Source organism: Muntiacus reevesi, chromosome 1, assembly GCF_963930625.1.
Source record: "Muntiacus reevesi chromosome 1, mMunRee1.1, whole genome shotgun sequence".
NCBI lineage: Eukaryota > Metazoa > Chordata > Mammalia > Artiodactyla > Cervidae > Muntiacus > Muntiacus reevesi.
The window spans coordinates 142833364-142850323 of record NC_089249.1 but is presented as its reverse complement, the minus strand read 5'-3'; the positions used below and the strand labels follow the sequence as shown (position 1 = coordinate 142850323).

At 39.4% G+C, this 16960-nt stretch overlaps 1 protein-coding gene across 6 annotated transcripts in view; it reads left to right on the top strand.

The window, feature by feature from the left end:
• PATJ (PATJ crumbs cell polarity complex component) overlaps window positions 1-16960 on the top strand; it is a 358862-nt gene that overhangs the window by 251103 nt on the left and 90799 nt on the right. For 4 of the 6 annotated variants that reach the window (XM_065911866.1, XM_065911861.1, XM_065911858.1 and 1 more), the window contains exon 31: window positions 5299-5391. The exons of the other annotated variants lie outside the window; for them this stretch is intronic. In XM_065911866.1, the coding sequence (XP_065767938.1) occupies window positions 5299-5391 (93 nt within the window). The remainder of the gene's footprint in view (window positions 1-5298; window positions 5392-16960) is intronic. 6 annotated transcript variants of the gene reach the window in all.

Sequence of the window (16960 nt, the reverse complement as noted above, 5' to 3'; positions counted from 1 at the left end):
CTTTTATCTGACCAGAACTATATTTCTAATCCACAGTAATATCCTTAACTAATTTAACTTTCATTGATAGCCTACTCTTAAATAAAATATAAATTCCTGCTGTCAAGGTTCTCAGTGTCTAGTTGGCTAAAACTATAGCCATTTGGGGGTATGAAAAAAAGTGGTACAAAAAATATAAAATGTATCATCACTTTATGTAGAAGATCTTGGAGGAACCCAGTGCAGGAAGTTTAAAACTTGCAGAGGGTTTGGAAGAGACTTCTCAGTAGAGATTGAATAGCATTTCTTATCAGTCCTTTTTTGGTGACCCTGGAGTGGGGGGTGGGGGAGGTGGTAAAGTCTGTGTTAAATGTATGAACCATGAGCCTTGCCTTTTCCTTTCATTTATGTATAAAGCACAATTCACTATGGAATCTTCTGACCCGTAGTCTTCATGGGGAAAGGTTATTCTCTTTGAGCAGCCTTGGCTGAACGGGCAGCTTTGGACAGGTGGTCTGAAGATCAGCAGCAGCGGAAGGGAACACCCAGCCATCCAGGTTAGCTGAATCATCTTGGGTGTTAGTGGGCTGCTATCCATCAGCCAGATGGCCTTCAATCCACCATGATGCGATTGTGCTTTGGAAATCATGCCTACTGACCTGTTTTCCCCTTTCTATCTCTGACTGACTCCTGTTTTTTAAGCTCCTAGTCAGCAGGGTAATTTATACATATGAGCCATTCTGTTCTCAGAACAGAACCCTCATTGTTTTGCTCTGTGTTTCATTTAAGCATGAAAACTCTTATGTAACCTTTGGCTCTCCTAGAAAAGTAAATACTTTATTTGCTAACCTCTTTCAACTCCAACTTCCTTTTTACCTGTCTCTTCTCTCTATCTAGATTTTGACTTCAAATCCTCCTTTATGGAGCTATCTCAGACTAAACCAGTAACTAAAAACAGAAGAAATGTTTTAGAAGAGACTTAAGTTATAAAGAACATCAGCTTTGAAATGAGACAGAACCTAGGATGAATATAAAAATGAATTAGACCAAGGAAATGAATGAGGGACAGATGTTGGATTCAAGCATTTTTCCATCTCATTGGGGAGATCAATTCTGTACATACATAATTAGGATACAAATGAGATGATGGAAGTGACATAAGAGGTTCATGTAAACTGTTAGGTAAGCTTAGGGGAAGAAGAGACATCCTTCAGCTAAGAATAAGGAAAGGATTTATGGAGTAAGGTGCATTTGAGACGTGGCATTGTATGATAAATTCTGTGGATGTTAGATATAAAGGGTATTCTTTTTTTGTTTTTATTCAAATCTTAAAGGATATATAGACCATCTGTCCTGCCCATATTTTCTTGAATTTTCAAAGTTGAAGCATCAAACTGCTGTTTTCTCTCCCTCTTTAGTATTCATTTTATAAAGACCAAGAAAATTTCATTTCTTATACTTCCATGCTGAAAGAAATGTAAAGATTTCTCTGATTCTCTAAACAATGTTTTCCTTTCCCTAAGGAGACATATATGTAATTAGATGAATGGCATCAGCTAACCACCATCTTGGTAAAAAATCTCTCACCTGGGACAGAGGAGGTGGCCATTTGCAGGGTTACTTGAGAAGCCACCTGTGGATTTGTTTTACAATCCAATGCTACAGTTACAAGCATTGTTTCCATTACATCCTCCAGGTGGGTAGCATAGCCTCCCCAGGGCCTCTACAGGGCTTCCCACAGTGTACAGAACCAGGTACACTAAGTAACCAGGGCATTAAAGGTTTTTCTTCCTTTTAAAAGTATAATTTTTTTTCTGTCTCTAGAACTTACCCACTGTCTAAAACACTGAGAAGCTATATATTGTCAAGCTTTGTTTCTTAACTTTGACATGTTTGTAATATACGGTAATTTCTTGATTATGCAAAATTCATGGAGAGATGTTCTATCTAATGAAATTTTCTGGGTAACAAACTCTAAAATACTTTTTGTTAATCTAATGACAGTGATATTTTTTAAGGTTGTGAGTCCTGTCTTTCATAAGATTAGTTATCAACACTCAGAAATGAAAAGAAAGAATAAGAAACAGGAGCATCATTTAATTCACTTAGGATCTGAGGAATAGTTACCAAGAATTTGGCCTTTGGTGGTAGTCTTACCTAGCTGTGAATCCTGGGTCTACCTCTTACTGGCTAGGAGTTCTTTAACAGATTATTTTAAATGTATCATTTTTTCTTATTGGTGAATTGGGATCACAGTGGCACTCACTTATTTAGCCTTTTTGTGATAACTACATGAAACAGGTCATAAACAAAGCCTGTCTCAACAGAAAGCTAAAAATAAAAATTAATAGCACTTAGTGTTGTGCTAATAGACATTTTACAAGTTAGTGCATTAATCTTTAAGACAACCTGATGGGGTAGTATTTTTAACTTGATATTTTTATGTATACTTTAAAAAAAAGTACAGTTGACACTTGAACAATGTGGTTTGAACTTTGTGGGTCCACTTACAGGTAGATTTTTCCTATAGTAAATACTACAGTATTACCCAATTTGCGATTGGATGCCAAAGGACCACAGATACAGGGGGCAAACTATAAATTATACACAAATTTTCAACTGTGGGGAGGATCTGTTTCTAATCCCCACATTGTTCATGAGTCTACTCTACTCAGATTTAGAAAGTAACTTGCAGATCATCTTATAATTCTAATGGCAGAGTTGAGACTTGAGTTCAGATCTGGCCAATTCTAAAGCCCATGCTACTTACCTTCTTGAATTTTTTTTTCTTTTAGATGTTTCTCATAACTCTCCTTTATTGTTTTATAACATGCAATTGGTTCGTTGTCGTTCAGTCACTGAGTTGTGTCCGACTCTGCGACCCCATGAAGTGCAGCATGCCGGGCTTTCCTGTCCTCCACCATCTCCCACAGTTTGCTCAAACTCATGTCCATTGAGTCAGTGATGCCATCCAACCATCTCATCCTCTGTCACCCTCTTCTGCTCTTGCCCTCAATCTTTCCCAGCATCAGGATCTTTTCCAATGAGTTGGCTCTTTTATTAGGTGACCAAAGTATTGGAACTTCAGCTTCAGCATCAGTCCTTTCAATGAATATTCAGGGCTGATTTCCTTTAGGATTGGCGGTTTGATCTCTTGCAGTCCAAGGGACTCTCAAGAGTCTTCTCTAGCACCACAATTTGAAAGCATCAATTAATTCTTTAATACATACCAATTCTTCTTTAATTGAACAGTGTAGAAATAACTAAGGCAAAATCCCCCAATCCCTAATCCTACACTCCAGAAGTACACAATTTAAAAAATTTCTGCTATATGCTTGCAAGTATTTCCCCTGCATCTATATCTATATGATGCAAAGAACTGACTCATTTGAAAAAACACTGATTCTGGGAAAGATTGAAGGCGGGAGGAGAAAGGATGACAGAGCATGAGATGGTTGGATGGCATTCAATGCCATCAATTCAATTCACCGATTCAATGAACATGAGTTTGAATAAACTGTGGGAGTTGGTGATGGACAGGGATCCCTGGTGTCCATGACCCTGCAGTCCATGGGGTCAGAAAGAGTTGGATACGACAGAGCAACTGAACTGAACTGAACTGATATCTATATGATGTATGGGGCTCTTTTCTGAAAAGATTGTGCTAATTTATACTTTCAGTGGTGTGTAAAAATTCCTATTTCCCTGCACCATTTTTAATACTGAATATTCTCTTTCTATTTGCTTGTCCATTTGATAGCTGAAAGAATGTCATATCTTTGCTTTAATTCATACTTCTTAAATTATGTGTTGAATGTCTCAAAATCAAAACAATTTCTCTATAAACAGTCCCACCTGAATTTGTAATAATCCCAGATGGTGGTGTTTTAAAATAAAAATCCATATAAATATAATGTAGGTACTCTGTCTATTATCCTTTTCTCCTCTATGTGCCCCCAGAAAGCAAAGCAAATGACTATAATATTTAACATATCATAATTCAATTGAGAAGATGCCTAATGTGCCTTGGAATTTTAATATGGCTTATTATTACCAGATGTCTCATTTACATTAAGTAAATATTTTTAGGAATTTTTGGAAAAGAATCATCAAGAAAGCAAGTACTGTATTCCAACCCAATATTTATCAAATGTTTTCCATGTGCCAGGCAGGGTACTCAGTACCTAAGTTTTAGAGATACACATGATAAATATAAACTCTTATCAAATAGTTTAGCCTTGTGCAGAAGAAAGCAAATGTCTCTGAAAGACTGGAGGGGACAGAGTAGCTAATTCAGGCTGACTGAAGCAATAAATAAGTGTATTAGTTAGTTAGTGAAGTCGCTCAGTCATGTCCGACTCTTTGCGACCCCATGGACTGTAGCCCACCAGGCTCCTCCGTCCATGGGATTCTCCAGGCAAGAATACTGGAGTGGGTTGCCATTCTCTTAAAAAGATTGCTAAGATTAAAGCTGAGCTTCAGCTCTGGTTGGTCCAGTGCCCTGCTTTTGTCCTCAGAGAACCAGTTCTTCCATCTTTGTCTTTGCTCTGTCGTTCAGTCTGGTTTCCCTCTGGCTATGGGATGGCTGTCCATGGCTATTTGCATTTTATGCTCTCTTGTTAATTTGGGAGCCATGGGGACTTCTTGTGGTTCTTTTAAGCTCTAGGAAGGACCTTTTCAGAAGTCTCCAAGAAACCACTCTTGGTGCCTCACTGACAAGAACTGGACCACATATTCATTCCTGGCAGAATCACTGGCCAGAAGAATTGAGATTAGCCTTAAGACAATCAGGCCTACTCTGGGGGCAGAGAGTCATCATTATTGTTGAGTCACTCAGTCATGTCTGACTCTTTGTGACCCATGGACTGCAGCACTCCAGAATTCCCTGTCCTTTACTATCTTCCAGAGACTCAAACTCATCTCCATTGAGTCGGCGATCCAACTATCTCATCCTCTGTCATCCCCCTTTCCTCTTAGCCTCAATCTTTCCCAGCATCAGGGTCTTTTCCAGTGAGTTGGCGCTCCCCATCAGGTAGCCAAAGTATTGGAACTTCAGCTTCAGTATCAGTCCTTTCAGTGAATATTCAGGGCAGAGAGTAGGGATCAGCTTTCTGTTAGGTATATCTCTGAGCAACAGATAGATACCTGAAAAAAAAAAAAGAAAGGCTTTCTACTGGAAAGGAAGAAAAGAGGAAACCACATCCACAATATCCACTACAACAATAAAGCAAGCAACTCTGATAAAGTACAGTTTAGGTGACTGTGAGTGAAGAATGACATCTTTGCCACTTTTAAAAAAATTTTTTTAATGTATCATAGGATCAGAGCGGCACTGAACTGGTTAGTGGTGAGGAAGACTCCAGTCTCGAAGTTGGTCTTAAACAATCTCCTGAAAGTGAAAGCTCCAAACTGGTGAGAATCCTGGCTTTTTCATCCAATGTTCCTTTTAGGGATGAATTGTTTATATTTTGGGTCAGTTGTTGTGTTTACTTCTCTTTGAATCTTGATCTCTGAGACAGCGGAAGCTTTTCTGTATAGCGAATGACCCATCCACATAGCGAATGACCTAAAGAACAGTGCGTCCTCCTCCTTTCTTGAATTGTGCTGTCTGGGACTAAAGAAGCAATCTCTCTTTTAAATCTTGTTTAAATAGGGTTTCTTTAGGCTAAGGTGGTGCTGAATTAGTCCTAGAGGCAAAGAAATAGATACTAAATGTATTCCTTTGTTTATAATAAAAGTTATTTAAACTTACCCAGGGGTTAGAGCTTTAGGAGAAAGTCAGATTTAGTCAGTTTTAGAGAATTCTCCCTCCTTATGTGTCCTACCTAATATTGGATAGCTTGTTATTTAATACTTATGGAACTTTTACTGTATACCATGTGCTGTGCTGTGTTCTACATTCATTTTCTGATCCTCATAGTGTAGGTGGCAATATTTTGCTTTTACACATGAGGAAAGCTTGCCTTGTTGTTATTCAATCACTAAGTCATGTCCAACTCTTTGAGACGCTGTGGACTGTAACCCGCCAGCCTTCTCTGTCCAAGAGATTTCCCTGGCAAGAATACTGGACTGGTTTCTATTTCCTTCTCTAGAGGATCTTCCCTGACTAAGGATTGAACGCATTTCTTCTGCCTTGGCAGGCGGGTTCCTTACCACTGAGCCACCTGAGAAGCTCAGACTTGCTTAAGGACATTAATTACCTTGCCAGAAGCCAGTCACTAGTCTGGAGATTGATCTCATTTGGTCTGACTCCCAGCCTTTGCTCATAATCTACCTTCCTGTTTTGCAGCCTGGCACTTCCCAAGGTTAGACTGAAAGTTCTCGAAAGACGTGTGGGCTTTTCCCCCTCTCTGTTTCAAAATCTCTTATGAACCTCAAAGAATTAATCACTTGGGAGGGTCACTGTGATTTTATGATAGCATAGAATTGTTCATTTTACTTGAAGGATTTTGAAAAATCATCCATTTATCTTCTTTCAACTTTTAGAAAATATATATCAGACTGGCTTAGGGTCCATGTCCTAGAAAATGAACTGATTCTTTCAGGAGGATGGAAAAGGACATTTAGGCAAAAGTGGAAATTATCAAGGTCCACTCTTACACAAATCCTACATGAGGCATCAGGAACAACAGATGAGGACCATTGTTCTTGAGCAAGGTGTTCCAGGGTTACACTATTCCCTTTCCAAACAATAAACTGCATCTTGGCACTGAAAGGGGATGAGGAACATCAGCAAATTTCAAACTCCTTCTTTCATTTAAAAATACTATTAACTTGTTCTTTTTGACATTGTTTTTCTATAGATAGGTTAGGGAAACGTCTTTTAAAGAAATAGGTTTTGTAAGTGTGAGCCCCTGATTTCATCCCTGGAAGATGGTAAAAAGAGTGAGAATACTCCTTTGCTTGTTGGGAGAGGCTGATAGTCCCACAGAGGCTCAGCTGTAGGCTGCAGACAAAAGCCATCTATCATCTACCCTGTTCCCAAGAAGGCAGCACCAGTGATGGGGCTCCAAGATAGTTGAAGAGCCCCACCTTCAGGCAGAGGACATGAAAGGCTGGGGGTAATTTTTAGATATTGTTTCATGCTTCATTGTATTTTTTTTTATTTTCATTTTTTTAATTTTTTCATTTATTTTTATTAGTTGGAGGCTATTACTTCACAACATTGCAGTGGGTTTTGTCCTACATTGACATGAATCAGCCATGGAGTTACATGTATTCCCCATCCCGATCCCCCCTCCCACCTCCCTCTCCACCCGATTCCTCTGGGTCCTCCCAGTGCACCAGGCCCGAGCACTTGTCTCATGCATCCCACCTGGGCTGGTGATCTGTTTCACCATAGATAATATACATGCTGTTCTCTCGAAACATCCCACCCTCACCTTCTCCCACAGAGTTCAAAAGTCTGTTCTGTGCTTCTGTGTCTCTTTTTCTGTTTTGCATATAGGGTTATCATTACCATCTTTCTAAATTCCATATATATGTGTTAGTATGCTGTAATGTTCTTTATCTTTCTGGCTTACTTCACTCTGTATAATGGGCTCTAGTTTCATCCATCTCATTAGAACTGATTCAAATGAATTCTTTTTAACGGCTGAGTAATATTCCATGGTGTATTTTAACAGAAATAAAAACCTTCCCAAACTCGTTGACTGGTATTTATTTTTCCCTTCCCCCATGACCTTCTCTTTTTAGTATTCTGTAATTTCTTTTTACCATTTCCAATAGAATATGCATGGTCTAGTCAATTGAGGAAAGATAGCCTGAATTTGAACAACTTTTATAGCATAAATATCAATGGCTTAGCATAAAGTATTGCTTAAGATTGTGTTTAACTTGGGCAAGTTAGACCTCATCAAGTGTCAGTTTACTCATCTGAAGAATGGGAGTAATCAGGATGAGGAAACAAATAGGCAATAAAGTATACAGTATAAGGCACATAGTTGGTGCTTAGTAAGTTCATTCATTAATTCTGAATATATTTGCCAGTTGCCACTTCCAGGCAATGGAGATATAAATGTGAACAAAATGTACCAAAATGCCTGCATTTGTGGAGACTTATTCATGAGTAGATGGGGGAAGGGAGATAGATAATACATAAATTAGCAAATTAAATTATATGAAATTGTTATTCTCAAGGGTAAAAATTTCATCTGGCTCAACCTAACATATTCATTATCATCTCGTTATAAGTACAATTGACTCTTGAAAAATGTGTTGGTTAGGGGTGCCAATCTTCACAGTGGAAAATCTGTGTATAGCTTATAGTTATAAGGCCCACTGTGATTTGGGTTCCTTCAGATCTGTGGCTTAGTATTTACTTGAAAAAATATCTGTATAAGTGGACCCACGTGGTTCAAACCAATGTAGTTAAAGGGTAAACTGTATTAATAGCGGTTTCTCATCATTAGTCCATCATTTGATTGTTTCTGTTATGCAGTTGGTGTGAGCATCCCTGTGCTGCTGCACCATTCTCGGATGGTTGCCGGGTGCACCTTGTGAGAAAACAGCATGTGATCTTTACAGGCCTTGACTCCTCTCACCTTAGTTTATGCCAGTGGGAAACAGTAAGATGTAACCCTCTAAAGGTTGCACTATTTGTTTCCTGTAGGAGCATATGTCTCATCAGTCACTGCTGGCCTTTACAGGAGAAACCAGGAGAAAAACTCAGGCCTTGCTCTTAAGCAGCTTACCCTTGAGCATCAGTGAAGATAGGAGAATTTGTTATCTGGAAGATCAGACCAGGCAGATGTGTATTAGAGAGAGAGAGAAAAAAATGGTGCAGGGCTTCAAAAGAGGATAGACAACCATCTTGTTCAGGGCTTAGGGATGGTTTCTTAGACTCTTGGCCTTTAAGGTGAACCTTTTAAGATAAGAAGGTGATTGACTGCTGAGGTTGAAGTGAACAGGGGAAGTTCACCAGGTGGATCAAACAGTGTGGGTGGTGGAGTTAAGAGTAAAGGCTGGACTTTTGTACAGTGGGCAATAGAAGCTGAATAGTAGAATCACAGAACTATGACTTATACTATGGATTATAGATTAATGTATTCAGTATTTCATGCTCAGTGTTCAATAAATGTCTCATTCACTACATAGATACGCATATGTACTAGGTGCTACCTATGAGAAATTATACTCCAAAGGGCTATTAAATTGTTTCTCCAAGATTACCTGTTTTCAGAATTAGGACTAAGCCATGAGTCCCCATATATTCCAGTGATTATTCCCACTCTTCAGTTATGACTTTCTTTCATCCATATCTCCATAGTCCATATCTCCATCATCCATATCTCCATAGTCCCCAGACTCACAGCCAAGGAGTTTATAATAGCTTCAGTAGATATTTGATTTCTCTAAAATTATATTTTAAAGGGAAAATAGCTTGTTTTTAGACAACCGATCAGATGATGGTTTGTGAAGCATAGATTCCAATTGTGAGAGACTGGAGGCAGGGCAGTGTCTGGAATCTATTTCAGGAGTCTAGGTGAGAGCCTGTTAAGACTATTTTTTAAGCCTTTTCAAAGGAACTTAAAAAAACAAAAAACAACCAACTATTTGTACAGAGCTTTGCAATTTGTAAAGCAGTCTTTTTTTAATGTTAGCTTAATTTTTTTGGTATCTATTTTTTCTAACAAGATACCAGTTTGTGATTTTATTCAATTTTATCCCCGAAATAGCCCAATGTAAGAAGTAGGGCAGGAGTTATTTATCCCTGACTTACAGATGAGACCTTAAGCTGCTTAGTGACAAATCACAAAACTAGAAATTAGAAGAGCTGGGCCTCATCCCGAAGGGTCTGTTTCTCTCTGGTATTTTGACATAGAAGAGCATGAATCCCTAAAATAATTATTTTACTCTTTTGGGTTTAAACCTATGTCTTTATCATGTTGGGGATATCTGTGTTAATATACTTTTGGGTGGATAATATAACTAAATTATTAAGAGTGCAGAGATTAGAGCCGTTCTACTTAGATTCAAATCCTGATCCCACCATTTACTAGGCATGTAACCTGAGACAAATGGCTTTGTGTCTTTGTGCCTCAGTTTCTGTGTCTGTAAGATGGAGGAAAGAAAATAATGGTTATTGTGAGGCTAAGGAGTTAGTAACTATAAAGTACCAGGAAGAACCATGCCGAGTACATGGAATCACTGTCTCAGAGGGAGTTGTGTTAATGCTGGTGATGATATTATGCTGATTAAAGCATTAAAGGTGAGTCAGATAAGGATTAGCTGTTCTATGTGAAGCATTAGGTGTAACTTGGAAAACCGAAGTGAAGTTTTCAACCCCCAAAATGCAACTGCTGATAACAGACAGCATCTGTTGAATGCCTGTGTGCCAGGCATTGTTCTAAACTTGCTCTCGTAATAGTCCTGTGAAGTTAGTACTAGTATTATCCTCATTTAAAAGATGAGGAAACTGAGGTGCTGCAGTGTTAAGTAAGCTGCCTAAAGAATCACCCAGTGAAGCTAGGTTCCAGGCCTGTGCGCTTTGAGGCTGGAGCCAGCACTCCAAACCACTATGCAGTACTGCCTCTCAGCGAGATGCAAACAGAACAAAACTGAGTCCGGGGACAGCAAGAGAGTTACACTGAGATCTGAATTTTGTTATTTTCATTTCCTTTTTGTCTACATCTTGAACTCCAACACAGAAAATTATGGCATAGAAATAGGTAGATTCTGAAAATTACCTTTCACGTTGGTAGAAGTTATGTAGACTTCCAAACCAATGTTGCATAAAGTGAAGGACACTAAGACTTTTCAAGAAGCTAACCTGTGCCAGGCATTTTCCTACTGGTTATTTTATTTAACCCAGTGATGCACCTGTTATTAGCCCTACTCTGTTGAAAAGATACTGAGGGTAAGAGATGGCAAGACTTTTTCCTCAGGTCTCACAGCTGGAATAATACGGTTGGGATTCAAACCTAGTTCTCTTTGCCTCTAAACCCCATCTTCTTGTCACTTTATAGTTCTCATAACCTTCCTTGAAACATCAGAAGTATCACTGTGTGATCTATTTGTTCAAACAATAAATATTACTTGACTTTCCAATGAGTCATCTGTTCACATCAGATGACCAAAATACTGGAGCTTCAGCTTCAGCATCAGTCCTTCCAGTGGATATTCAAGGTTGATCTCCCTTAAGATTGCCTGGTTTGATCTCCTTGCTGCCCAAGGGACTTTCAGGAGTCTTCTCTAGCACCACCATTCCAAGGCATCTATTCTTTGATGTTCTACGTTTTTTATGGTCCAGCTCTCACAACTGTACGTGACCACTGGGAAAACCATAGCCTTGACCATACATACCTTTGTAGGCAAAGTATGTCCCTGTTTTTCAACACATTGTCTAGGTTTGTCATAGCTTTCCTGCAATCACCTTCTAATTTCATGGCTGTAGTCACTGTCTGCAGTGATTTTGGAGCCCAAGAAGAGGAAATCTGTCACTGCTTCCACCTTTTGCCCTTCTATTTGCCATGCAGTAATGGGGCTGGATGCCATGGTTTAGTTTAGTTTAGTTTTTTTAATATTTAGGCTTAAGCTGGCTCTTTCACTCTCCTCCTTCACCCTCATCAAGAGGCTCTTTAGTTCCTCTTCACTTTCTGCCTTTAGAGTGGTATCATCTGCATATCTGAGGTTGTTGATGTTTCTCCCACCTATCCTGATTCCAGCTTGTAACTCAGCCAGCATTTCTCATGATGTGCTTAGCGTATATGTTAAACAAACAGGGTGACTGCGGACAGCCCTGTCATACTCCTTTCTCGATCTTGAGCCACTCAGTTGTTCCATACAGTGTTCTAACTGTTGCTTCTTGACCCGCATACAGGTTTCTCAGGGGACAGGTAAGATGGTATGGTATTGCTATCTCTCTAAGAGCTTTCCACGCTTTATCATCATCCACACAATCAAAAGCTTTAGTGTAGTCGATGAAACAGAGATAGATGTTTTCCTGAAATTCCCTTGCTTTCTCTATAATCAAGTGAATGTTGGCAATTTGATCTCTAGTTTCTCTTCCTTTTCTAAACCCAGCTTGGACATCTAGAAGTTCTTGGTTCACGTGGTGTTGAAGCCTAGCATGCAAGATTTTAAATATAACCTTACTAGCGTGGGAAATGAGTGCAGTTGTCTGATGGTTAGCACATTCTTTGGATCTCTAATCTTGTCTCATTCTATAGTTTTCTTCCTTGATATAAAACTAATTTACATTTTTTTTGGTTCTTGTCTGTTTCCTTCTCCATGTTGTTACAGATACTAATAGCCAGTAAAATGATTTCAAAGTTACTTCCTTACAACAAAATAATAAAAAGACAATTCAATTGAAAGATAGGTAGGATCTAAATAGACAATTTTCTGTACAAATGGCCAATAAACACATAAAAAGATGGTCAACCTCATTAACCATTAGAGAAATGCACATCAAAAACCACAATGAGATACCACTTCATACCTGCTAGGAAACAATGAATAAATACATAGATAATACAAGTGCTGATAAGGATTTGGAGAAGTTGGAACTCTCCTCTATTGCTTGTAGAAATGTAAAATGACACAGCCAGTTTGGAAAATGGTTTGCATTTCCTCAAAATATTAAACAGAATTACCACGTGACCCAGCAGTTTTACTCCTAAGTATATACCTAAGAGAAGTGAAAATATATAACACACAAAAACTTGTACACAAATGTTTACAGCAGTATTATTAATAGTAGCCTCAAAATGAACACAACCCAAATGTCTACCAGCCGCCAAGCGTGCATGCTAGGTCACTTCAATCATGTCCAACTCTTTGCAACCCTGTGGACTGTAGCCCACCATGTTCCCCTGTCCATGGGATTTCTCCAGGCAAGAACACTGGAGTGGGTTGTCATACCCTCCTCCAGGGGAGCTTCCCGACCCAGGGATCGAACAGTCTCTTGCGTCTCCTGCATTGGCAGGCAGGGTCTTTACCGCTAGCTCCATTTGGGAAGGCCTGGTATTCTCATACAGTGGTGCAGTTCTTTAACAGTGAAAGATAAAGAGGTACTGATACATAATGCTGCAAGAATAAAAACCTATAGAGACAGAAAGTAAATTAGTGGTTGCCTATGTCTGAAGGATGGGTAATGATCCTAATGGGTACAGGTATTCTTTCAGAGATTATGACATGCTCTAAACTTCGATTGTGATGACACTTGTACAATTCTGAATGGTAAAACCATTGTATTGTACACTGTAGATGGATAAATTTTATATGTTAATTATGTCTCAATAAAGATGTTTTTTAAAATTACAGGAGGAAGAAGAAAGGGGGAAGACAGAAGATAGACAACCCACAAACTAAAATCAAATCAGAAATTTAAAAAAAAATTATCTATTGGGCTGCTCCAGGTCTTAGTTGCAGCACATAGGATCTTTGGTTTTTCTTGTGGCATTTAAGGTGTATTTAGTTGTGGCATGTGGGATCTTCATTGCAACATGCAAACTCTTAATTGTGGCATGTGAGATCTAGTTTCCTGACCAGACTGAATGAACCCAGGCCACCTGCATTGGGAACTCGGAGTTTTAGCCACTGGATCACCAGAGAAGTTCCTCAAATCAGAAATATGATTCTAAGCAAGCTCTGGACTGGAAATTCTGTGATTCTGTTAAATAGCTGTAACATGATCCCATGCAAGGAGCTTTTAATGTATAATCTCTCCACCTTTTGGAACTTTTTGCAAATGTTTAATAATCTGCACCCTAACAGAAGAAGCTTGACTTCTTTTTCCATCAGAATGAAAGCCTGAGTTTATTTTCACACATTCTTGTGTTTGGCCCACTGCTGCACTCTGTGCTAGCTCCTGGGAAGATACTGCCAAAGGTAAACAGACACAGCCTCTCTTCTTGCGATGCTTACAGTCTTCTTAGGACAGTGACATCATGTAATGTCACAGATAGATTGAAATCTAAACGTTGATCAAAGCTAAGAACAAGAGGTGTTTGGTGCTAAGAGAGCATATTATAGGGGGATTTGACCTTCCTGGGGAGGTCTCTCCCAGGGAAAACTGAACTGAGATCTGAAGGAGAAGCTGGTGCTACCTGACAGTGGGAGAGAGAAGAAGCAAAGGCGGGAGCTAGGCAACCTTAGAGCCGCAGTGGGTCTGGAAAACTGACATTCTGCACATTCACGGTTGCCAGAACTGGTGAGGTGGGAACCCAACTGGAGCAGATAACAAGAACCAGGCCACACTGATGAGATGGTCTCTCCGCTTACGGCAGTAGGAAGCCGTGGGGGGCTTTGGAGGTGACTCTAAACTGTAGGTGAACTGTAGCGATCAGATTGGACAGCGGCCAGCATGGGTGCTGATGGGCTGGCTGGGAGTTTACTGCAGCAAAGGCAGTGGCAGTCTGGGAGAGATGGCAGTGGCAGGATATAGTGTCATATTCTGTCTTTGCAAAAATTATAATAAAATAAACAGCAAGGTAATATATGTGTTTACCAGGTAAATTCCACAGAGTTGCCAGTCAAAGAATTTGCCTTTCTTGCTCCCAGTATGCAAACCTCCTGCTGTACGTATGCTTTAAAGCTTTCCTCTGAATACAGGTTTAAAGCTACTAAAATGGCAATTGTTACACCATCTGGGTCTTGAGAACAAGCATCATCCCAGGGCTTGGCCAGCAGCCCGTGATAACCCTGCTAGGAAATGCCCCCAGCAGATGTGCCTGGCATTCCTGCCTCGTTTTATGACACTGCTTAGCAACACTGCAGTCTGCGTGTCAAGTGATCCCTGTCCTTCCAGACCTGGTTCATGCCCAGCAGCATCAAGAACACTTAGATTTTTCAGAATTTTTCGAAATGTCTAGATTTTTTGCAAACTGTCTGCAGTGTTGTCTTTACTATTGTCTTTCATTATGAAATGTAATTGCTGATCCTTAGAACAAGAATAGAAGATTTAGAGGAGTATTGCAGTCAACTCAAAGTGCATTCAAACTATAGTTTCTCTGTGGAGATTTTAGAATTTACAGGGTAGCAAGATGCCTGGGGAAACATGAACTGTTTCTGAATTAACTATCATTAACCTAAATGGGCTGTGACATGGAAATTCACACTGCAGCTGACAGTACATTTTACCATTTCAAGTCCCCACCAGCCAGAATAGGAGCATCTTAGGAACACTTTTTACTCTTTACCTTGATGCACTTGATCTGTATAAAATTTTCAAACATGCTTATTGAAAAATCAGTGTTGAGTGTTGTAAATAATACCCATATCCCCAAATGGTCTGATAGTACTTGCTTTTTTAAGTTAAAAAGACTGTCAAATATAAATCATGGGCTCTGATATCTGAACAAACATGAACTTCCCCATCAGCCTTCACTAGCTCTGATCTAGAAAGTGACTTATTCTGTCTTCTTCATTGAAAAATGGGGGTGTGGGGGTAAGAGGCTAGTCATTTTGTCCTATAAAGATCAAGTGTGACTTTGTATGTAAAACCCTTAATAATGCTTGGCATGCAGAAAGGCTCAGTAAATGTAGCTATTGTTAACACCAGATTTTGTCTATATAAAATCTATGTATGCTAGAACTACCTCTTTTTTTCATACACATTTCCTGAGAAACTGTGATGTGTCAAACTCTAAGAATGTAAAGATAAGATATTGTTCATCCAGGAGTTCACCACCTTAGGTCTAATGCAAAGGTTACAAGCTGCTTGTCAGGATATATTTAAGTTAAAGATCCTTGTTTCTATTTTCTACTGAAAATGGACCAGCATTCCAAGCTGCCCTTTTCATCAGTTATTCACTTTGAGTTTATTTCATTCCCTACCTTTCCACCATTCTCTAACCCTAGCCTGCTTCCCATCACCTGTGAGTACCTGAGTACCTACCTACATCATCCCCATCACCTGTGAGTACCTGAGGCTGCATCCCAGGTCTACGAGCCGTGGTCATGCGTGTGGGCCTGGCAGAAAGTGAAAGCCAAGAAATAGACAGGAGCTGTTGGTGGAGAGTCTTATGGACCAGGAGAAAGGGCTTAATACCTTTGAGATGTTTTTTAAAGGGAGATTATAATGATGAGATTAACCCATTGATAAGGTCATTTTGAGCTTATGTGTGAAGAATCTGATAGAAAATGTCAAAACTGAAGACAAAGAGTTAAAAAGCTGTTAGAGTAAAATGAGATGAAAGTTGATAGTGACCTAAACTAGGGGATCTGTTGGTGAGTGCCGATTTTCAATAAATACAGGAGTTAGAATTGATAGGACTTAATGATTGTGTGAATGTCAAAATTGAAGAAGAGGAGTGATGCAAGGACTCTCAGATTACAACATGGATAGCCAACTGGCTGGTCATTGGCTGGTTGATGCCATTCACCGAGAAAAGAAAGAAGAGGAAGGGAATTCCCTGGTGGCCCAGTGGGTTAGGACTCGGCACTTTCATTGTTATAAAGCCCCAGGTTCAATATCTGGTCCCGGAACTAAGATCCTGCATGCTGTGCAGAGTGGCCATATAAATAAGGTGAAGAAAGAAGAGGAGGAGAAGCAGATTTGTAGGGAAAGATGATTTGTTTTGTCTTATCTACTGAGTTTTAAGTGTCTTTGCAAGACAGAAAACTGTTATTTAATACCTATCCCTGTAATAGACACTTGAAAAGATTATCTCATTTATCCAAACAAAAGCAGTAGTAGTAATAATAATATGATCCATTATTTGCTGAGCACTTATCATTTGTTAAGAATGAACACAGTGTATTATCTCCATTCTCCCCACAATAAAGCATCATTACCTCCATTTTGCAGACCAGGGACCTGAGTATCTGAGATGCTGAGTCACTTGCTCAAAGGCTTAGGGGCAGAAAATGCCACAGTAAGGATTCAAAGCAGTATGTGTTTGACTCATGGGCCTGACTCATGCTACACTGCCTCTCCAAGAGGTATCTGGTATCAACCCATGAAGAAGCTGAAATTTAGAGAAGTCTTATTTGTCTAGAGCATGTAATCTAACTAGAACACTAGGATCTGACCACA